The 23,160-nt window shown below is 48.3% G+C and overlaps 1 protein-coding gene across 1 annotated transcript in view; it reads right to left on the reverse strand.

The window, feature by feature from the left end:
- Positions 1-23,160, reverse strand: part of GSE1 (Gse1 coiled-coil protein) — a 124,006-nt gene that overhangs the window by 33,773 nt on the left and 67,073 nt on the right. Inside the window, exons 2-3 of the mRNA XM_032231313.1 lie at positions 21,689-21,907; positions 4,481-4,680 (exon numbers count right to left, since the gene is read on the reverse strand). Of these exons, the coding sequence (XP_032087204.1) occupies positions 4,481-4,680; positions 21,689-21,907 (419 nt within the window). The remainder of the gene's footprint in view (positions 1-4,480; positions 4,681-21,688; positions 21,908-23,160) is intronic.

The raw sequence follows: 23,160 nt of genomic DNA on the forward strand, positions 1-23,160 counted from the left end.
GGTTTTCTGCTCCCTTGTTTTATGCAATTGGGATAATCCCTCCGTGAGCAAAATTCTGAGCTCTTTTCCCATCACACCTTTCCTTCCAGTAGAGCAGAGGTGGGTTCCTACCAGTTCGCACCTATTCGGTAGAACCGGTTCGTCAAATCTACAGAACCGGTTAGAAGAGGTTCCTCCAGTGGACCCGGAAAGCAAGCCACGCCTACACAAGAGGTTCCAAATTTTTTTTGAAACCCACCACGCAGTAGAGAGAAACGTCTTGTGGGGATCCTGGAAAATACTAGCGAAGAAGACCAGCTGTCCTAGGGGAGAAGAGGCATTAGGGCTCCAGGAGGCCAAGAAGCCATTTGATGCCCTTGGAGAAGGACCTGGGTGGGCTGGGGCGAGAGAGAAGGCGCCAGATCAGCTCCAAAGAAAGGAACAAGAAGACTTCACTGCTGTGTCTCTGCTGCTGATTGAGATGCGCCTCAACGGGCGAGAAGATGGCGAGGAGGAGGAGGGGGGTGGGGCCAGGACCAGGAGCACCATCAGTCACTCTCCCTGTGCAATCTCTGCCAGCGAGGCCACGAGGCATGCCCTATTAGCTCTAAAATGGACCATTCTTCATTTCCACACCAGCCGTTCAAGAGACGGTTTGATCTCTCGCCTCTAATGGATGGGCACCGGCCACTGATTTGAGCCTTTCAGGAGCCTTTCCGGCCCCCTCCCCACTTCTCCTTTGACCAGGCGCTGTCCCTCTCCCCCCCTCTCCCACCCCAGCCTCCCCGAGAAAAGAACGAAACGCAATGGCTTCCATCAAAGCTTTCTATGAGGATGGATGGCTGGCATCATCCGTGAGTCAGCTCCCGCGCTCTCTCTCCTCCGCAGAGCGCTCCCTGGTGGCATTAGGGCTTCGTTAGCTCCAAATTGTGGAGCAGATAAATTATCGCCTCCTCTGGAGGGTGACGGCCCATTCCAGGGGCAGAGGGCTTCCTGAAGCGATGGGTTTTGGCAGGGGAAGAGGAAGGAAGGGCCAACAGACGGGGGAGGAGAGAGGCTCAGGCTCGCCAAACTGCTGGGAAGCGATGGTGGCCAGACGGAGAACGCTATCTCACTGCGCCCAGGGATGGAAGACGGAAATCGGGTTGCAAAATCTTTGGGGGAAAAAAACACCATGAAAGGAGGGTTGCAAGAGACAGGCACGCACGGCCAAGCCACCCAGGGCCCCGGATGACAAAGGGGCCTCTGAAGGTCAACCAAACAATTCCCTGTTGCCACGAAAAAGGACTCAGCATATTTAAATATACTCCCAGTGTATTTCACTCAGGACGCAGCATTTCATCCATCCGCTGCCTCCCCACACCTTTTTTTTTTTTTTAATTTGCAACTCAGGACTGAGACGCTACCTTTTTCATTTCAACGAGATCAAAGCTCTCTCTCTTTTGGTGGTGTGTGTGTGAGTGTGTGTGTATTTTGTGCGTGTTTGTTTCTCTGCTGGGGCATCATCTGTATGTCTCTCTCTCTCTCTCCCTCCTCCCTCTCCTCTCTCTCTCTCTCTCTCTCTCTCTCCCTCCCTCCCTCTCTCTCTCTCCCTCCCTCCCCTCTCTCTCTCTCCCTCCCTCCCTCTCTCTCTCTCCCTCCCTCCCTCTCTCTCTCTCTCTCTCTCTCTCTCGCAAGCGCTGGGGAGACGGCTCCCTCTTCCCCTCCCCTCCCCTCCCCTTCTTCTTTGTGGTTTAATTAGTATTTCCAAGAGCTGTGATCCCGCTGGGAAAACCGGGTAAAATACAAGGGAAGGATAACCACCAACAATGATTCTTAATTAGTGGATGCTTCAGCTCCCTGCCACTGTCTGCAAGAGAGCAAGAGGGAAGAAAATAAAATTGCAAGCAGCAAACATAGCCAGACAGTCTGGCCCGATCTGGGAAGGAGCCTCAGAGGACAGGGTGTGTGTGTGTGTGTGTGTGTGTGTGTGTGTATGCGTGTGTGTGTGTGTGTGTGTGTCTGCACGGATGAGGGAAAGCTCCACTTGTTGCTTAGTCCAAAACACGGGTTAGGTTGGTGTTGTGTTCCGCCAGCTGGGAGCCTCTGTCATAAAAACACGATGTGCTACGTTGCCTTAAATTAGCCTTCCGCAAGCTGCCGTCCCTCCAGATGTGTCGCTACCCAATGCTCAGCCTCTCTAGTTGGCCCAGTGCGGTTAACCCAAACGCATTAAGAGGGCATCAGGTTGAGCCACGCTCTGCCAGCTGTTCAATGGGCTGGCTTGGCTCTCCGAGACAATCAATAAAGCTTTGTGGATGGGAGAAACGGGAAGCCTTTGTTCTGAGTGCGCCTCCGCTTCTCCGCACTTCAATATCCGCTCCGCACTTCAATAGCTGCGGTCGGAGGGGAAGAAGAAGAAGCGTGAGCCGAGACAGATAGAAGCCCAGGAGGGGAGAGTGATGAAATCTGCCGAGTTCCAGAAGAAGTTCGACCGGGCATCCTTCCGTGGGGCCTGAAGCCCCAGGAAGAAAGGCTGAAGGACGCGGAGAAGAAGAAGAAGAAGAGGAGGAGAAGGAAGGAGGACACCATCCCATCAAAGGTTGATCAGCAGGAAGAGAGTGATGACTTGCTCTCGGTTATTTGAAAGGTCCGAATGAAATTAATTAACTTATGGGAAGATGCCCATGGGTTGAATGCTAGGGGCGGGGAATATTAAGAGGTCTTTCTCTCACATGATGTAAGCAAAACTGGCTGGGGAATTCTGGGAGTTGAAGTCCGCCAGGCTTAAAGTTGCCAAGGTTGGAGATCCTTGAGCTAGAGAGGAGTGACCATTGATTGTTGCACAGGAAGTATCTGTTTTAATTTACTTTATTGTCCCTGCACCTTGTACAACGAAATTAAAGGCCATCTTCAGTGCACAATGACAGTTCAGGCTGTGGTTGTTAAGGAATCTCGTGCCGCCATTAAGCACAACGTCAGGTGGTGGCTGGTTTCCTCATTGACTTGGCTTATTGGAAGCTGGCAGTGAAGATCACAGCCGGGGGGAGGACGTGACTGTGGGAAGCTGTGACCATTGCAACTGTGTGCCAGGTTGCCAAGCGCTCCGATCCTGTGATTGTGGGGACACTGCGGCAGCCACAACTTCAAGGACCGGCCATAAGTCTTCTGGTTGAGCGCTGTTGTAACTCCGAATGGTTGCTGAACAAGAAGTCACTCAGTGAGGACTACCTTTATAGTCAAAAGCCCTTCTCTCTGTCTTTCATGGTTGATAAAGCATAATGATATCCCTAACCATAACCATTTGTTCTCCTCCATGGAAGTTCTGAAGAAGATGCTGGACAATAACAGGGCATCACGGGGCTGACCTTGGATTTTTTTAAAATATTCTGTGGTTGCATGAGATGGTTAGAGAGATGGAACCAATCTGAGGATACTAGAACAAGACCAGGCCACCACAGGCCCTCCAGATGTTTTCTTGTAAATCAAAGGGCCTCAGGCAGTCACCCCCAAAGCTTTGAGGGTTATTTCCAAAGCCCTCTTGAGTGCAAGTTTTTAATATTCTCCCTCTCTCTCTCACTTCTGTGCAAGTAAAAGGTTTCTCTACATGCTCACATTCCTTGGTAAAACCTGCTCTAGGCACTCAGTTGTTCTGCCAGGGTCAAAAGTCTTCGCTCAGTACAGGGGAAAGGATTATAATTCTCACCGTAGTAGAGAAAAATGGGAAAGTATTTGCTAGAACTGAGAGATGCATTATATTTTGTCGTGAATTTTTTTTGCACAAATTAGCTTAGGGTGGCATAGTGGTTAAGAGAGGTGCAGTGGATAGACATGGTGGCGCAGTGGTTAGAGTGCAGTACTGCAGGCTACTTCTGCTGACTGCCGGCTGCCTGCAAATCTCACCAGGCTCAAGGTTGACTCGGCCTTCCATCCTTCCGAGGTGGGTAAAATGAGGACCTGGATTGTTGGGGGGGCAAGAGGCTGACTCTGTAAACCACTTAGAGAGGGCTGCAAAACACTGCGAAGCTGTATATAAGCCTAAGTGCCATTGCTAGTCCGTCCTTCCTTCCTCCTTCCTTCCTTCCTTCCTTCCTTCCTTCCTTCCTTCCATCCATCCATCCATCCTTCCTTCCTTCCTTCCCTTCCCTTCCCTTCCCTTCCTTCCTTCCTTCCTTCCTTCACGGCGCAATAGTTAGAATGCAGTTTTGCAGGCTGATTCTGCCCACTGCCAGAAGTTCGATCCTGACTGGCTCGAGATGGACTCAGCCTTCCATCCTTCCAAGGTTGGTAAAGTGAGGACCCAGATTATTGGGGGGCAATAGGCTGACTTTAAAACCGCTAAGAGAGGGCTGCAAAGCCCCGTGAAGTGGCATATATAGGTATATGTGTTATTGCTATTATGGCTTCTCAGCCCTATCTTGGGATATCAGTTTTCCTTCTCCGGAGTCTTCCTCATCCTTTCTTCCCCACGTATTCCCTTCCCTCTTCCCAACACAAAGAAAGCCAAACGGAGGAGCCTTACCTGGCGCCCTTCACTTCTCCAGACGCCGTTCACAGTTTTGGTGGGTGCAATGGTTACCACAGGGGGGGTGTTCGGCACGCTGTGCCCCCCCGGAGGAACGATGAGAGGCCCCATGGGTCCTCGCTTGGGCGTGCTGGCAGGGGAGCTGTGGTTGGTGGCTGGCGAGGAAACCGGGGAAGATTCGCTGCTTATAGAAGACCCTAAAACCAGGAGAAAGAAAAGCATTAAGTAGGTAGGAAGGCCTGATGGAGTTCCTCCTCAATATTCAACCCTTGGTGGCTTTCAACTTTCTCAAGATTTGACCTGCAAGAACTGCTTCCAATCATGGGTTCAGAGGCATCAAAAGCTATGGGGTGTCAGTTAGAAGAATTAACCGGTGGAACAGCTGGCCTCCAGAAGTTGTGGATGCTCCAACAATGGACATTTTCAAGAAGAGATTGCCTAGCCATTTGTCTGAAATGGGAGAGGGTTTCCTGCCTGAACAGGGAGTTGGACTAGAAGACCTCCAAGGTCGGATACGCTTCAAGGTGCTAGTCGTCACTTATAAAGCCCTTCATGGTATTGGACCTGGGTATTTGAGAGACCGCCTGCTGCCAATTACCTCCAATAGACCGATTAGATCCCACAGATTAGGCCTCCTCCGAATTCCATCCGCCGGCCAGTGTCGACTGGTGACTACCCAGAGGAGAGCCTTCTCTGTGGCTGCTCCGACCCTCTGGAACAAACTCCCCGTGGAGATTCGAACCCTCACCACCCTCCAGGCCTTCCGCAAAGCCCTTAAAACCTGGCTGTTCCGACAGGCCTGGGGCTAAAGAGTTTTTGCCCCCCTTCTCGAATGGTATGGTTGTTGTGTGTTTTAAAATTTTGTATTGTTATGTCTCGTCTTTTTTATCCTCCTGTCTGTACCCCCTTCCCTGATTGAATTGTGAGCCGCCCTGAGTCCCCTTTGGGGAAAAGGACGGCATATAAATGTAATCAATCAATCAATCAATCAATCAACCTTCCAATTCTGTCATTCTGTCATATTCTATCCTATTCTATACTCTATATTCTATTCTATTCCATTCCATTCCATTCCATGCTATGCTATTAAGAGCCGAGGTGGCGCAGTGGTTAGGGTGCAGTACTGTAGGCCACTTCAGCTGACTGTTATCTGCAGTTCGGCGGTTCAAATCTCACCGGCTCAGGGTTGACTCAGCCTTCCATCCTTCCGAGGTGGGTAAAATGAGGACCCAGACTGTGGGGGCGATGTGCTGACTCTGTAAACCGCTTAGAGAGGGCTGAAAGCCCTATGAAGCAGTATATAAGTCTAACTGCTATTGCTATTATTTCTAAGCTATGCTATGATTTCTATTCTATTCTTTGCTATGCTATGTTATGCTATTATGTATTTCTTTGCTATGCTATGATTTCTATTCTATTCTTTGCTATGCTGTGCTGCGCTATTAATTAAAAGAGCCATATAAGAAGCGGTATGTAAGTCTAACTGCTATTGCTATTGCTATTGCTAATTCTATTCCATTCCATTCCATTCCATTCCCACTCATTTCACATCAATCATTCCTGCTCCCAGGTCATTAGGCCTCTGTGTGATCTGGATTCTGAGCAGAAGGGGTGTCCCAGGAGGACTCAAGCAGCTCCTGCCAGCAGCTCCTTAAAGAAGATACCAACAGATGCCCTGAAGCTCCAAAACCTTCTTTCCACTGTGAATCCAGATTGCTGCCCAAACTTAACAGGCCTTCAGCTCAGATTCCTTAACGTTTGGCCAAAGAAAACGAGTTTCCCCAGGAAAGAAAAGATGGCCAGGTGGGAAGTGAATGGGAATGCTTCTTGGACACCACAGCAGAAGATACTACTTGGATATAGACCACTCCCTTCGCAGCCCAGTAGAATACCACAATCTAGAGTTCGTATCTGCTCTCTGTAACTGTACTGAGAGAGATGAGATTTTGCATAAAGAGAATAAATCCTTTCTTTAAAAAAAAAAACGCCTTCTACAAGACTTAACCATGATTTGTAGAAAACAGTAGATGAATCTAAAGTACGTCCATCTTGGAGTTACAACAGAGAAGGACACGGATAGAGAAAAGGATGGTGGTTGCAGAAATACTAACAGGATGCCAACCAGGACCCTCCTGTGATATTTCTGAGGGTACTTCAGGACAAGCCCCTTGCAAGGAAAACAATATACGTATTTCAAGGAATTCTGTCTGTGTGTGCAGATACGAGGCCCTGAAGTAGAGGAGAACTGAGAGTTAACAACAAGATAATCCTCTTGCAGAATGACAATGAGTCACAAAACCGGTTCTTTCATCATCCCACATATGTACGTTCTGGAGAATGAATGCCTTTGTACTCAACTCCAACGTCCCTGGACAGTTCCAGGACATGCCAAGTTCTAGTTTGCAAAACACTGGCTGGATCTTCAAGAAACAAAACACTTGGGGGAAGATAGTGGTGGTTGGCCAGAGATGACCCGGTCAATGAAGAAACAGTTAGCCCTCTACACAAAGTTGATGGAAAGGCAGTCACGCCCTCCTGCTTTCCAGAAAACATTTCTGGAGATGGACGGATCGAGAAATGGATGGAGAAAAGACAGAGAGAGAGAGAGAGAGAGGGAGAAAGAGAGAGAGAGAGTGTGGTAGAGTAGGGAGGTTGGAGAAGAGGGGGGGAGAGGGAGAGGGAGAGGGGAGGCATAATGACTTATGTCTATGGAGATTCCCAATTGTCCAGGTCATGGTTATCCAAAGCTCTCAAAACTCATAGCAGAACAAGCCCACCAAGACGAGATTCAGAAGTCCATCTGCATTTGAAAGACAAAGCTCACTCTCTTGAAGTCAACAAAATTCACCTTCTGGACAGAGAGGATGGCTGGTTTGAAAGTGGGGTCAAAGAGGCCATCTACATTAAGACTCAACTGTCCTCTCTCTCAACAGAGGGGGAGGGATATGACACCACCGACCTCCGGTTTACAACACAGTCCTTTCAGCAGTCCCACACCCATTTACACTATTCAGATGACCCAGAGGGCACAGATCAACCTGTGAGACATCTGAAGACATCTGAAATTGAGAGAGTGAATGATGTGAGTCAGGGGTCTCCAAACATGGCAACTGTAAGACTTGGGGACTTCAACTCCCAGAATACCCCAGTCAGCAGGAGATGAAGTCCACAAGTCTTAAAGTTGCCATGTTTGGAGACCCCTGCTCGAAACAGAACCGCCGATGGCAGGAAGAGAGCTTACCCCTCTCTTCGCCCTCATTCATGTTCACTCAACACAGCTGTAGAGTGGACAGTAGTTAGCTCAAAACAACCCCAGGCTGTTTGGATGAAAACTACCTTCCTCCATCCCTGTATTATCTGGGTTATATCATTTGGATGACACACTTTCTTAACCCACAGATTCTAGCTTTGAGGAGGAGAAGACAGTGGCTGGTTTTATCATCTCTTCGGAACTTGACAGTCAGGCTATATCTCCTTTCTTTCTTTTGACCAAGGTTTGGAGAAAGTGGTTCCTCCTCCTGCCTTTGGTGCAGTCAAAAGAGAAATGAAAGCCCGTTCAGCAACCTGGCCATCCGGCAAAAGGTATGTAAGGAACAAAAGTGAAGGGTTTGATTCAGGTTGAAGACTATCTTCAAGAACTATTCACTGTGACGTTACAACAGCCGGGGCAATCTAGAATTGTTCTCTATCAAAATTCCTCAAGAACTTGAAGCCCAACCTTAGCAACTTTTAAGACTTGTGGACTTCAACTCCCAGAAATCCCCATCCAGCCATGCAACTTTTAAGACTCATGAACTTCAACTGGAGAATCCTGGGAGTTGAAGTCCACAAGTCTTAAAATGGCCCAAGAACTGGACACCCCTGCCCTAAATCTACATGCTTCTCCTAACTCACAAAAACATCATCCTGGAGATTTAGAAGGGTGAGGGCCAGATTTTACTCTTCTTTGCTCCAACACCTTCTTGGTAGGGAATCCACTGGCTTGTTCTTAAGAAGTTCCTCAGCCTTTTGGTCCACAGCCTCTGTGGATCAAGAGATGACCAAATATGGAGGACTTTAAGAGGAGGACTCCAAAGAACAAAGGAAGGCCCCCCTCAACCTTCTACCCATGGTGGATCCGGTGCTTTATTAATTATCTCCTGGCTCTGGCACCCTACCTTCCTTCTGGAGAGCAACCACACTGCAGGCTCTTGACAAAGGAAGCCGCAGATATGGATTTGACACCCACCGAAGTCTATCTTGTCAGGCGAGGCCGACAACAATTAGCAGCCTTAATCCCCTTTGAGCTGGGAAGCCATTACTCACCGCGCAAGAGCCTTATCAATCAATACCATCACAAAGAAGCGGGCAATTAATGAAGCTAAAGTCTTACTTCAGAAGCCTTAATTCTCACTGTGTGGCTTGGGGAAGGGAGGGTTTGTGATCGTTATAATTAACTGGCGGTATTCAGCCAGGAGTTATTCAGTGAAACTAATCTGGGCTTGGAGATGACAAGAGGCACCGTCACCTTTGTTATTTGACCTCCTGCTTTCCATTCACTGATAGCAGATTAGCAGGCAAGGCTGACAGGCAAAGGTAATTAACAGCTGAGACCCTCGGAAGTCACACAGGCAGGCGGGGAGGGTGAAGTTGGGGAGTGGGGGGCGGGGGGCGGGAGAGCGAACAAGACCCAGCGTGGATCTGAACCTGCCGGAGCTCACCATCTGCAAACAGCCCCAATGCCCCTCCTTTGAAGGAGGAACGTCTTTCCAGATCCCAGAAGTGCTCCACAGCCTTCCAGGAGAAGTCAATCCATATATGGATCTCTGGCCTGGGCCCATGGGGCAAAAGAGGAGGAGGAGGAGGAGGAGGAGGAGGAGGAGGAGGAGGAGGAGGAGGAGGAGGAGGAGGAGGAGAAGGAGAAGGAGAAGAAGAAGAAGAAGAAGAAGAAGAAGAAGAAGAAGAAGACGAAGAAGAAGAAGAAGAAGAAGAAGAAGAAGAAGAAGCCATCTTGTACCTCCAGACTCTTTTCTGCCAGCCCTGGATCAAGACGGTTGAATTGGGTGGCCTCATAATTGTTCAGAGTGGCCTTCAAAACATGGTCCACGAGAGAGCTCCAGCCAGCCTGTTTTTGGATGGACCATAGAAACCTTTCTTCCCATTGTGGAAGGTGTCAGAAGTTTTAGGTGCTTCATCACTGGAGGTTTTTAAGAAGAGACGGGGATGGGATTCAACTGGTTTGCACCAGTTTGGGTGAACCAGTTGCTAATTTTGCATCTGGTTCGCCAGTTGGAAGAACTAGTTGGCCCTACTCTGCCCACCCCTCCCAGGAGTCTCCACGCAGCCCATTCAACATGCCAGGTAAATACTGGGACTGCGCGGAGGCTCTGGGAGGGCCAAAAATGGGCCTCCTGGACATCCGAAAACGGGCCTGTTTCTGGCCTCCAAATGACCTCTGGAGTCCAGGGGAGGCTGTTTTCACCCTCCTGGAAACTCAAGGAAAACCTACAGAGCCTGGGGAGGATGAAGCCCACCCACCCACCCCTCGCCATGGTGCAGGAGACTGAGTAGGGCATGCCCCCTGGCCATGCCCACCCAGCAACTGGGCAGAGAACCAGTTGCTAAATTTTTTCAATCCCACCCCTGGATGGGACAGTCAATTATCTGAAATGGTACACAGTCTCCTCTTGAGCAGACAGTTGGACCAGAAGATCTCCAAGGTCCCTTCCAGCTCTATTCTGATTGATTGATTGATTGATTGATTGATATGATCTAGGGTCTCCTTCTTGAGCAGAGGGTTGGACCAGAAAACCTCCAAGGTCCCTTCCAGCTCTATTCTGACTGATTGATTGATTGATATGATCTAGGGTCTCCTTCTTGAGCAGAGGGTTGGACCAGAAGACCTCCAAGGTCTCGTCCAGCTCTATTCTGATTGATTGATTGATTGATTGATTGAGCAGAAGGTTGGACCAGAAAACCTCCAAGGTCCCTTCCAGCTCTATTCTGATTGATTGATTGATTGATTGAAATGATCTAGGGTCTCCTGCTTGAGCAGAGGGTTGGACCAGAAGACCTCCAAGGTCCCTTCCAGCTCTATTCTGATTGATTGATTGGCCATCCAAAGCAAGAAATACCGCCTTCCTTAAACCCCTGAGTTCTGCTCCTAGATACATGCCATGGCCATCCTTGGGCCCAAAGACGAAGGGGACAATTAAGTCCCAGCTCAGAGCTGGAGAAGGACCAGGGCATGTTCTTCTCAGAGGCTGCTGGATGAAGCACATTTTCCTCCGGAACAGGCTTTTCAGACCAGATTGGAATTTGTAATTTCCTGCTTGCTGGGATCAGCAGGGAGGACGGAGCCAAGGCCTGTCTCTCTCCCACCGCAAAGGATTGTGTGGTTAGCAGGTAGGTGGGAAGGAAAGGTCTCTGCAGGTGAGTTGTCTGTCCCAGGACTTCCTGGTGCATCATTGGGGGGGGGGGGGTTCGTTTTACAGGCGACACAAAAGGCGTTCAAACCATTTGATTGCAGGCCATCCTCGACTTACGGCCGTAACGGAGACTGGGATTTCATGCGTAAGTCATGAAGGCAGACAAGGAGACGCATTCAGGGGACGGGCCCAATTCTGCAACCTTTTTGTGGCTGTGGCTTAAGGGCAATTTCTGGCAAAAAAAATATGGCAAGTCACTCACTGCCAACAGCTAAAGGGAAGCTGGTTGCCAGGGGCCGAAATGTGGGCATTCAGAAGTCCAGAAATAGGTCATAAATTCATTGGGCGGGGGGGGGGGGGATTTTGCAATCTCAAATGGTCACTAAGCAGCCATCCTTAACTGAGGACTACCTATATTTCCAGAAGTCCAACAATAAGATTGGAAAAGACGAAGAAATGGGGAGAGCCAGGAGTCCAGCCTTGCCCTCCAAGTCTCGCCTCTCCTTCTGGTCAGCAGTTTAGCAGGAATGCAGTAAGTCATCCTTGACTTACAAGCATCCATTTAGTGACCGTTTCGAACTTTCAACGGCACTGACACGATCGTTTTTCACAGCTACCATGCTTGGCCACAGGTTCAGATTTACGACGGTGAGTGTCCAGGCGGGTTTTTACAATCTCCTTTTGTGACCTTCTAATAAGCGAACTCAGCAGGGAAGTCACATTCACAAAACAAGGGGCTTATTTGGCGACTGCAGTCGTAAAATGGAGCAACGCTCGCTTAGCAACTGTCTTGCTCAGCAGCGGAAATATTGGGCTCAACTTATTTCCGCTTTCTAAAGTCTACCCAACTGGGAATATTGTCCCACTGTCGTATTCGGAGGGACCAATAGTGTCGACACATTCCCTACCCCCCAAAAAACCTCTGCAGAAACACACACAAAGCCCCTTTGAACTCTCCGAGTTCCCAGAACTCAATTAACATCCATTTGATATCAATAAATATGCTAAGCAGCTTCCTGTTCCCGAAAGGCCCCCATGCTAACCAGACGCACCAACGCACCACCGTCCCCTCTCTCGGCTGCTTATGAAGTTCTGCTGGCTTCTCTTTGGAGATGAAAGGGAATGGATTTGCAAGGAGAAGGCGAGGCCCTTCCAGGCCCCCAGCGGTGCAGCCCTCCAGTTGTCGCCTGCCCCCCCCACCCACCCCGCCCCCCAACAGGCCAGCTTGTGTTTCCTGCTGAGCAAGAGACACCATGTCCCTGTCTGAAGGCGAGAGGGTGGCCTTTCTGGGCTCAGCTGGGCTCCCGGAGGTTCTCCAGATCTTCCTGACCTTCTCCCAACCGCGCGGGATAAAATCGCATGGAGGCAGCATCAAATCTTTTCTCTGCCAATCTTCTTTTTTTTTTTTTAAAAAAAATGATCTTATAAAAAGTTTTTTAAAAGATGAAGGGGAAGGAAGGAAGGAAGGAGAAGAGAAGAAGGAAGGGAGGGAAGAAAGGAGAGGGAGAAATAAAGGGAGGGAGGAAGAAGGAAGGGGAAGAGAAGAAGGAAGGAAGAATGGAAGGAAAGAAGGAAAGAAAGGAGAGGGAGAAAGAAAGGGAAGGAGGGAAGGAAGGGGAAGAGAAGAAGGAAGGATCGAAGGAAGGATCGAAGGAAGGAAGGAAAGAAAGGAGAAGGAGAAAGAAAGGGAGGGAGGGATGGAGGGAAGAAGGAAGGATGGAAGGAAGGAAGGAAGGAAGGAAGGAAGGAAGGAAGGAAGGAAGGCAGGAAGATCAAAGAATTAATCCGTGATGAACTTTTGCTGACTGGACTTAAGGATTTGTTTATAGATAAGAGATGGGCTATGGGAAAACATGTTATATTTTAAAAGAAGGTGAGATTACTAAAATCGTTTATTCTTGCTGAGATGAAGGGGGAAGTCATTTCTTTATATATTTCTTTTTTTCTTTACTATGTTTTTTTCTATTTTTCTTCTTTTCTGCACTTTCTTTTCTTTTCTTTTTTTAGTTTGTATGCGTTTTTATCCTTGTACATTGTCATGTTTAATGAAACCACTATATAAAAAAGAAAGAAATCAGAGGGATTTCTTTTCCAAAAAACCCTGGTCCAAAACCTTCTGCACTTTAAGATAAAATGCAAGCGGAATTTTTTTTTTTTTTGGAATCTGATTTTATGCTCTGCCTCCTGTGTTTTCTCTGGCCCCTTCCTTTGGATCCCGGAGGATTCTAAAGTTTGCTTATCACTCTTTGTATTTCCTCTGGCCAAGGTGGCGCAGTGGGTAGAGTGCAGTACTGCAGGCCACTTCGGCTGACTGCTAGTTCAGCAGTTCAGCGGTTCAAATCTCACCGGCTCAGGGTTGACTCAGCCTTCCATCCTTCCGAGGTGGGTAAAATGAGGACCCAGATTGTTGGGGAGATAAGCTGACTCTGTAAACCGCTTAGAGAGGGCTGGAATCCCTATGAAGCGGTATATAAGTCTAACCGCTATTGCTATTGCTATTTGTCCCAAAGGGGCTTTTCCCAAGAGGCACCTGGCGTTTCTGGTTTTCCTTTGCTTCTCATCCTGTCAAGAGCTGAAGAAGCTTCTTGGAAGAGAAGCAAAGCGTCTTCAAAGAAAAACCAGAAAGTTTGCCTCTTGGAAAAATACCTTTGGGACAATTCATGACCTGGAGGACTGAGAATCTCCACAGACCTCTGGCCTTTGGTTTTCCAGCTGCTGAGATCCAGAAGTCCCACTGGTCAACCGTTGAGGCTCCTCTCAATCGTACGGGAATGCTCAGCCTTTGGGGTGGTGGGTTCTCCGATGAAGAAATGAAACGGACCTTCTGCTCCCCTGTGGAAATCTACCCAACCGACTCCTCCCTATTCTGAGATGGGATTTGAATCCCTTTTAATTGTGCCCAGGTTTTTTAAACGATCGGTTTCATTCTTTCTGTTGACTTTTGGGTTTTGTGCTGATGCACTTTTAAATAATTCGATCGCCAGCCCTTTCCAGCGGCTGTTTTATTGCTTTGGGTTCCTTTTTCAGAGCAGCGTCTTGGGAAAGATAGATATTGTAGAAGACGAGGGAACCATTGATTAGGGGAAATTAAACAAACTGTCCCTGGCAGAGATCCACTCTGGAAAACGTGTCCTTTACCTTGGGGTTAGACACGGACTCTCGTTCCCTCTAAGTGCCTGGCCTTCACACTCGCACAGAGACTGGTTGCACACAACAAGAATTCCTCGCTCGGGCAAGTCACGAGGGTGGAGATTGAACACAAGTGGCTCGCCTCCCCCTGCAACAGTGAAACCAGAGTGCGGAACCTCCTGTCCCCACAACCGGTGATGCTACCAGCACAAAAGGAGGAGGAGGAGGAGGAGGAGGAGGAGGAGGAGGAGGAGGAGGAGGAGGATGGGATATGGAAACACACAAATCCTATACTGCGCTCTCCTTACCAGAGCTACGAGCCACAGCTTAAAGAACAGATCATGCGTCTGCCGACAGTGTGTGCATCTCACAAGTGTGGCCTTGTTTCCCTGTTCTCCCCCCCCCCAAAAAAAAACCAGGACAACTCCAATTCTGGTTTCCCCCTCCTCTTTTTAGAAAGGTTTTTGGTGGGTCTGCATGCCTCCCCCCCCCCTCTTTCGCTTCCTCTCATCCAAATTAAAAAATATGATATTTTTTTTCAACGCCCGTTTTTGCTTTCAACCTGGGATTTTCAACCCAGTTTGCATTTAATGCTTATTTAATTTAGGAGCCGAGGTGGTGCAGTGGCTAAATGCAGCACTGCAGGCTACTTCAGCTGACTGCTAGTTCTGCAGTTCGGCGGTTCAAATCTCACCGGCTCAGGGTTGACTCAGCCTTCCACCCTTCCGAGGTGGGTAAAATGAGGACCCGGATTGTTGCTGGGGGCAATATGCTGACTCTGTAAACTGCTTAGAGAGGGCTGAAAGCCCTATGAAGCGGTATATAAGTCTAACTGCTATTGCTATTGCTATTGCTAATCTCCCCATGCTGCAGAAACAGGAATTCACTTCCCTGGATTCTAATTGTCCATTTAATGCAACGGAGAAAGTTGCAGAGAAACTAGGGAGCACACACACACACACACACACACAAATACCAGCCAAATGGGATCCACCCATCCCAAACTCTCTCTTCAATTCATCAGGTTATTTATTCCTCGATTAGCAGCTGAGAACGCAGCTTCTGGATCTGACTTTCACGAAGACATTTAACCTGGCTTGAGATACTGCACACCAAACAGGCCTGCCACGCAACAAAGAGCCTTTCCATCAATTCTCTTCCAATTCCACTCTTTCTACCTTTCCTTTCCTGCTTCCCACTATTCCTGATCTTGCATTAAAAATCCCCCCCGCCCCTTCGATTGATCCCTCGCCAGAATCCGGAGAGGCAGAGCAGCCTCAAAGCCAAAAAAGAGAGAGAGAGAGATTCTTCCTTCTTCCTTTTATTTCCCAGCCATCAAATCATACCGCCATTACATCTAAATCAACAAAGAAGAAAAGATTTCTGCCAGGTTGTGTTTTTCCCCCTCCTGTTTTTCATTTCCAACCAAATCTTGCTGGGGTAGAGATTTGTATATAGCTTGCGAAGGGGAAATCAATGTCCAGATCCTCTAATGTGGCTTTTGATGGGGCTAAGCAGTTCGACAGCGGGAGAGGGAAGGGAGAAAGGGGACCGGGGAAACCACCGTGGGGAAAATTGGGGAGGGAAACGGAAAGATGAGAGAAGGAGAGGTGAAGCATCTCCTAATCTATAGCATTTCGCAAATTGATTTCCCCTTTAGGGAGAAGAGAAAAAGGAGGGAGGCCGTACTCGGATGATTAACACTCTCCGAAGAAAGAACCGGTAATTTCCACCACAATAATACATTTTCTGCCTCTATCAAGCCTCTTTTCCTCCGCTCGGAGCATTTAAGTGTCTGATTAGCTCGGCCCGCTTTAGCCTTCCTTTGGCGGAGAGCTTGCAAATGCTCAGCTGCTTTACAACTTGCCTTGCCTACAACCTCAATTCCGGGAGAGGCAAAGCTGCCATGAAGGGTGGGAGGCATCAGAACGTGGACAGTGTATCTTTTTATTCCCTTTCCAAGCAAGGTTTGGTCACCATAATATTAAAAAAAAAGATGTTGAGACTCTAGAGGGAGTGCAGAGAAGAGCAAGAAAGAGGATTAGGGGACTGGAGGCTAAAACATATGAAGAACGGTTGCAGGAACTGGGTATGTCTAGTTTAATGAAAAGAAGGATTAGGGAGAATAGCAGCCTTCCAATATCTCAGGGGTTGCCACAAATAGGGAGTCAAGCTATTCTTCAAAGCACCTGAAGGCAAGACAAGAAGCAATGGGTGGAAACTAATCAAGGAGAGAAGCAACTTAGAACTATTAGAACAATTGATCAATGGAACAACTTGCCTCCAGAAGTTGTGAATGCCCCAACACTGGAGGTTTTTAAGAAGATGTGGAGACTCTAGAAAAAGTGCAGAGAAGAGCAACAAAGATGATTAGGGGACTGGGGGCTAAAACATATGAAGAATGGCTGCAGAAACTGGGTATATCTAGTTTAATGAAAAGAAGGACTAGGGGAGACACGATAGCAGTCTTCCGATATCTCAGCGGTTGCCCCAAAGAAGAGGGAGTCAAACTATTCTCCAAGGCACCTGAGAGCAGAACAAGAAGCAATGGGTGGAAATTAATCAAGGAGAGAAGCAACTTAGAACTATTAGAGAACAATTGATCCATGGAACAACTTGCCTCCAGAAGTTGTGAATGCCCCAACACTGGAGGTTTTTAAGAAGATGTGGAGACTCTAGAAAGAGTGCAGAGAAGAGCAACGAAGAGGATTAGGGGACTGGAGGCTAAAACATATGAAGAACGGTTGCAGGAACTGGGTAGGTCTAGTTTAATGAAAAGAAGGACCAGGGGAGACATGATAGCAGCCTTCCAATATCTCAGGGGTTGCCACAAATAGGGAGTCAAGCTATTCTCCAAAGCACCTGAAGGCAAGACAAGAAGCAATGGGTGGAAACTAATCAAGGAGAGAAGCAACTTAGAACTGAGAAGAAATTTCCTAACAATGAGAACAATTAACCAGTGGAACAGAAGTTGCCTTCAGAAGTCGTGGGTGTTCCAACATTGGAGGTTTTCAAGAATGACTGGACAGTCATTTGTCTGGAATGGTACAGGGTCTTCTGCCTGAACAGGGGGGGGGGGTTAGACTACAAGACCTCCAAGGTCCCTTCCAACTCTGTGATTCTGTGATTCAGAATCGCTCTGAGCCCCAAGCTAAGAATATGGGGTGAATCTCTAGAGCAGAGCAGGCACCAAGAGAAGTTGCTTCCATAGGGGGAAAAATAAATTCCTTTTTTTTTTTTGACCACTACACTTGCGAAGTTGGGAGTGACCCCCCCCCAGCTCTCCTTCTCTTCCTGAGCTGCGTTGAATCCTCAAAAGCCTCCAGGTTGTTCCTTCAGCTCTGCGAAGGCTGCCTTTGGCTCTTCCTGAAGGAGCCCAGATTTGCTCACCTGCAAGGAAGCACCCAGGGCCGCATTCCAGCCATTCTTCACTGACTCTCAACACCCATTTAGATAATTGCACGGCGCAAGGAAGCCTCTGTGTGAAGAAAGACGGCTCTGAAAGGAGCAGACGGGGTGGAATAACAAAGCTGCCACTGTGGAATCTCAGGTGCCAAAACAGCCTCTGAGATGCTGAGGAGAAGGCGGGACGGGTGGCGAGGGATTCCTGATGGGGGTCAGGAGTCTCCCCGCCCCCCCCCCCACTTCAAGGTGTCCTTGAGCTGGCAACTGCAAGCTGTGGGGTTTTTTTTTTTACAGCGCCAGGAAGAGCAATTTCATTCCATCCTTCTCCCGCTGGGAAAGCCATCTGTTGACTCCTGGGTCTTAAGGAGAAGAAGCCTTCTTGCTAAAGCTGGCCCGTACAGGGCTTTTCGCTCTCAAAAACAATGCAGCCGAGGCAGGTGACATTTCCTGGCCCCCCCAACTTTTAGAAAGAGTAAAAGATGCCCTTGATCCACCCCATCCTTCCATAGGTGTCTGCCCATGGTGGGGTTTCCTTTCTGTTAACCTTGGGAACCCAGATAGTGAAGCTGCCCAAGGTTTGAAGGACGCATCTCGGTTCTTCTGCTCAACTCATTATCTGCACACCAGGAAGGGGAGAGGAAGCCCGTCCTTTTACCTTCAGGAAGCCTAAGGGGTCTTAAAGGGAATGTGGACATTTGCCATCAGACCGAAGCTGGGCTCCCCCCCTCCCCCTTGATTTCGTTTGCAAAGGAACAGCTGCTCGGCAAGAAGGTCACGGACCCTCCATGCCAAAGACCCATCACTCAAGGCCGCTGCCTCCAGAGAGAACAGAACTTGGGTAGCAAGGGGGCCTTTGAACACGGGGTCTCGGGGAGCCAAGGTGGCGCAGTGGTTAAATGCAGCACTGCAGGCTACTGCTAGATCAGCAGTTCAGCGGTTCAAATCTCACCGGCTCAAGGTTGACTCAGCCTTCCATCCTTCCGAGGTGGGTAAAATGAGGACCCAGATTGTTGGGGGCAATATGCTGACTCTCTGTAAACCGCTTAGAGAGGGCTGAAAGCCCTATGAAGCGGTATATAAGTCTAAGTCTACTGCTATCTGTCACGACTGCTGGGCAGGGAAGGTCTCTATCTATCCTCCTCTAAGGTGGTGGCTGCTTGGCTTTCAAAGATCAAAGCAAGTGAAGATTTCAACAGAAAGAGGAACCAGGATTGGGCTGTGTCTGGCTTGTAGTTGTGGCCTGGACTAGATTAAACAACAACAACAACTCCTCCTCCTCCTCCTCCTCCTCCTTGTTCACCTTTTTCTTAGATTAAACTATTCTTTTTCTTGTTTTCCTTTTCCCTTTCTCTCCTATCTAGATTACAGTCAATTATTTCTTCTTCCTCCTCTTTCCTTCCCTTCCTCTCTTCCTCTTCTTCCTCTTCCTCTTCTTCCTCTTCCTCCCCCCACCTTCTTCCTTCCTTCTCCTCTTCCTCCTTCCCCCTCCTCCTCTTCCTCCCTTCCTCTTCCTCCTCTTTTTCTTCCTCCTCCCCTCCTTTCTCCCTTCCTCTTCCTCCTCCTCCTCTTCCTCCCCTCTTTCTCTTTCTCCTTTCTCCCTTCCTCTTCCTCCCACTCCTTCTCTTTCCCTTCCTCCTCCCCTGCTCCTCCTCCTCCTTGTTCACATTTTTCTTAGATTAAACTATTCTTTTCCTCGTTTTCCTTTTCCCTTTCTCTCCTATCTAGATTACAGTCAATTATTTCTTCTTCCTCCTCTTCCTTCCCTTCTCTCTTCCCTCTTTCTCTTCTTCCTCTTCCTCTCTTCCTCTTTCTCTTCTTCCTCTTCCTCCCCTCACCTTCTTCCTTCCTTCTCCTCTTCCTCCTTCCCCCTCCTCCTCTTCCTCCCTTCCTCTTCCTCCTCTTTTTCTTCCTCCTCCCCTCCTTTCTCCCTTCCTCTTCCTCCTCCTCTTCCTCCCCTCTTTCTCTTTCTCCTTTCTCCCTTCCTCTTCCTCCTCCTTCTCCTCTTCCTCCCCTCTTTCTCTTTCTCCTTTCTCCCTTCCTCTTCCTCCCACTCCTTCTCTTTCCCTTCCTCCTCCCCTCCTCCTCCTCCTCCTCCTCCTCCTCCTCCTCCTCCTCCTCCTTTTGTTTCCCCCCCTAGCAAGCTTCTCTCTGCTGCTCCGCTGACTTCCATCCCCATCTCTTCCTGCTGGCTCCTGCCTTCAACCGGGGCCCCCCCGTTAAACAGCCCATTAAAGAGCAAAATATTCAGATGTGCATTTCACCATCCCGGCACCCAGCAGCCGCCGTCTTTGCTATTTAGCGGAAGAGCTTTGGATGGTGAAAGAACAGATTTAGGAGCCTTAGGAAAAATAAAATTCCACTGGAGCATAGCAGCGGCAACAAGACCTATATTTGCAGGGGGAAAGGACAGATTCTCCTCCTTGGCTCACTCCAGACTTTCTCCGGGGGTACAACAAACGATATGGCATTTGGATTGCTCCGTCTGAATTGAATTTTTAAACTGCCCCCTCGAGACAGAATGTTGAGGAAAGGCATTAGCCCATCAAGCGGCAGGGGGGGAGAGAAGAGAATTCAATGGCTAAAAATAAAACAAGGGTTTTGAGCGGGGAGGAAGGAGCAACGGGCGAGGAGAGGAATGCCAGGAGGAGACCTGGCTGGTTCCACCAGGGATGGGGCAGGAGAAACCACTCAGGCTTGCTCTGCAAAACCGTCCCTGCTGCTGGCAATGGCGGCGAATCCTGAACTAGCAATTTCCTCCTTCCAGAATTAGACACAGGAGCACCGGATGTCCTTCTAGAAGGACACGGCGTTTCTATCCCTCTCTGTCTCCAGAGGTGCAAGAGGCCGACTCTGGAGGTCCAATAGTTAGACTTATATACCGCTTCATAGGGCTTTCAGCCCTCTCTAAGCGGTTTACAGAGTCAGCGTATCGCCCCCAACAACAATCCGGGTCCTCATTTTACCCACCTCGGAAGGATGGAAGGCTGAGTCGATCTTGAGCCGGTGAGATTTGAACCGCCGAACTGCAGCTAGCAGTCAGCTGAAGTGGCTGCATTACTGCACATTAACCACTGTGCCACCTTGGCTCTATGACCCCCTCCCCCGGGCTCTTGCTGGGGTCCCCATGACCCCCTCCCCATGACCCCCTCCCCCAGGCTCTTGCTTATCCCTTTGGGAATCTCCATCCATGGAGGGATCCGAGGAGGAGATGAAGGAACACATGGACAGATGCACTTAGGAGAACTTCCTGGGGTTGATTTTATAATCGGAGCATCAGTTCTCCAGCGTTTTGGTCTCAAAGACCATTGACAGTCCTAAAGGTGATGGAGGAAAGATATTGACTTTGTGAGAAATTAAAACAGAGAAACGTTAAAGCATCGATTGATTTGACCTTGTGGAGCTCTTGAAAGGAGACTTTGGGGGCCTCCAAAAATCCTCAGTTTGAGAACCCCTGGCTTAGAATAATTATTGGGGGGGGGGGTGTAGGGGGTTGAAAAAGGCCCATGGGTCAAAGGAGGGAGAGAGAAGAGAAGGTTGAAAGAAGCATTCAAAATCTTCCTTAAGTCACTCCATGAAGACCCAGAGTTCATTTTCTCCTGCTCCTTCTTTCTCCAGCCACTTCATCCTCCAGGCCTTCCCAGCCCAGGTCAAATATTTGCTAAGTGGATTTGCCTCCATCTCATGACCTAAAATATTTCAAGGCCCACCTTCTGCTATTCACCTTTCGATGTCAGCAACAGAAATCGTATCGTTTGTTTAACACCGAAGACTTGGAATAGAATAGAATGAGCTTGAAGGGACCTTGGAGGTCTTCTGGTCCAGCCCGCTGCTCAAGTAGGAGAACCTGTACCATTTCAGATAAATGACTATCTAGTCTCTTCTTCAAAACCTCCAGAGATGGAGCACCCACAACTTCTGGAAGCAAATCATTCCACCAACTAATTGTCCTCACTGTTAGGAAGTTTCTCCTGAGTTCCAGCTTGCTTCTCTCCTTGATTAATTTCCATCCACTGCTTCTTGTCCTGCCCTCAGGTGCTTTGGAGAATAATTTGACCCCTTCCTTCTTCTTGGTGGCAGCCTCACTCTTACTTGTCAGAGTAAGGAGGAACAAGAAAGCTGGCGAGAAGTCAAAACCTCCGTGAAGATCCTTTGAGATGCCAAGGAAGGGCACGCCTCCTGCCTCTACCAAAGTCACCCTACCTGGCTGGTACCCCTCGCTCTCCGAACCCAAAGGATCACCAACCTCTCCCCCTCCCTCTCTTACCTCTGGGATCTTCGGCCTGCTTGGCTAGTTTGCGCAAGGCAGCAGCGAAGCTGGAGGAGGGCACGGCCTGGACTTGTAAAGTGCTGTTGGCTGCCGGGCTGCCCGTGGGCACCAGGGCGCCATTGATAGGAGAAGGGGTCAGGGGGCTGACGGTAGCGGTAGTCCGGGTGGCGGTTGAAAGCATTCCTAGAGAGGGTGACTTTGGCTCATGGCTCATGCCTGGAACAACGAGAAAAAGAAGCCGCATCACTGGAAGAGAAGGCATCACACACACAGACACACAGACACACAGACACACAACCCAAGAGGGGTCAGCCAGGCGCCAAAGAACCACGTGGAGAGGAAAGGGACAAGGAGGGGAGGAGGAAAGGTGCCCTCGTGGGCTGCCCAAATAATTCTGCATTGACTTTCCAGGAAACCTCTATGGTGGGGTCGCCCAACGCGGCCCCTTTGAGATGCATGGACTTCTGGGAGTTGAAGTCTTAAAGGTGCCAAGGTTACGAAAGTCTCTTCTAGGCCTTTGGTAAGAGAAGACCTGGAGGTCCGTAGCTTAGAGTGGAAAAGGTTCCCTAACCCAATTTATGTAGAAAACAAAGGACCGATATCTGGGGTAGGATGGTCCAGGAGATGATACCTGTCATGGAAGGAAACCAACCCACAAGCTCGGAGAACGGACCTTCACCCTCCTACCTGTCATGGCCACACCCATTTCACTTCTAGGATGCTGCCTCCCTCCCACCTTGCCAAAAAGATGGACTGCTCCAATCAGCTGTATCTATCGCCCCTTAATATAATATGTATGTATGTATGTATGTATGTATGTATGTATGTATCTATCTATCTATCTATCTATCTATCTATCTATCTATCTATCTATCTATCTAATATAGAATCTATCTATCTATCTATCTAATATAGTATCTATCTATCTATCATCTATCTATCTATCTATCTAATATAGAATCAATCAATCAATCTATCTATCTAATATAGTATCTATCTATCATCTATCTATCTATCTATCTATCTATCTATCTATCTATCTATCTATCTATCTATCTATCTATCTATTTATCTAATATAGTATCTATCTATCTTAGTATCTATCTATCTATCTATCTTAGTATCTATCTTAGTATCTATCTATCTATCTAATATAGAATCTATCTATCTTAGTATCTATCTATCTATCTATATCTATATCTATATCTATATCTATATCTATATCTATATCTATATCTATATCTATAATCTATCTATCTATCTATCTATCTATCTATCTATCTATCTATATATATATATATATATATATATATATATGTATATATATAATATAGTATCTATCTATCTATCCATCCATCATCCATCCATCCATCCATCCATCCATCCATCCATCCATAGTATCTATCGCAGCCTTCCAGTGTATGGTGGCTTCCAGGAAGAGTGGAGTTCACTCAACGTCTATGATGTTG

Source organism: Thamnophis elegans, chromosome 14 (assembly GCF_009769535.1).
Source record: "Thamnophis elegans isolate rThaEle1 chromosome 14, rThaEle1.pri, whole genome shotgun sequence".
Taxonomy (NCBI): Eukaryota; Metazoa; Chordata; class Lepidosauria; order Squamata; family Colubridae; genus Thamnophis; species Thamnophis elegans.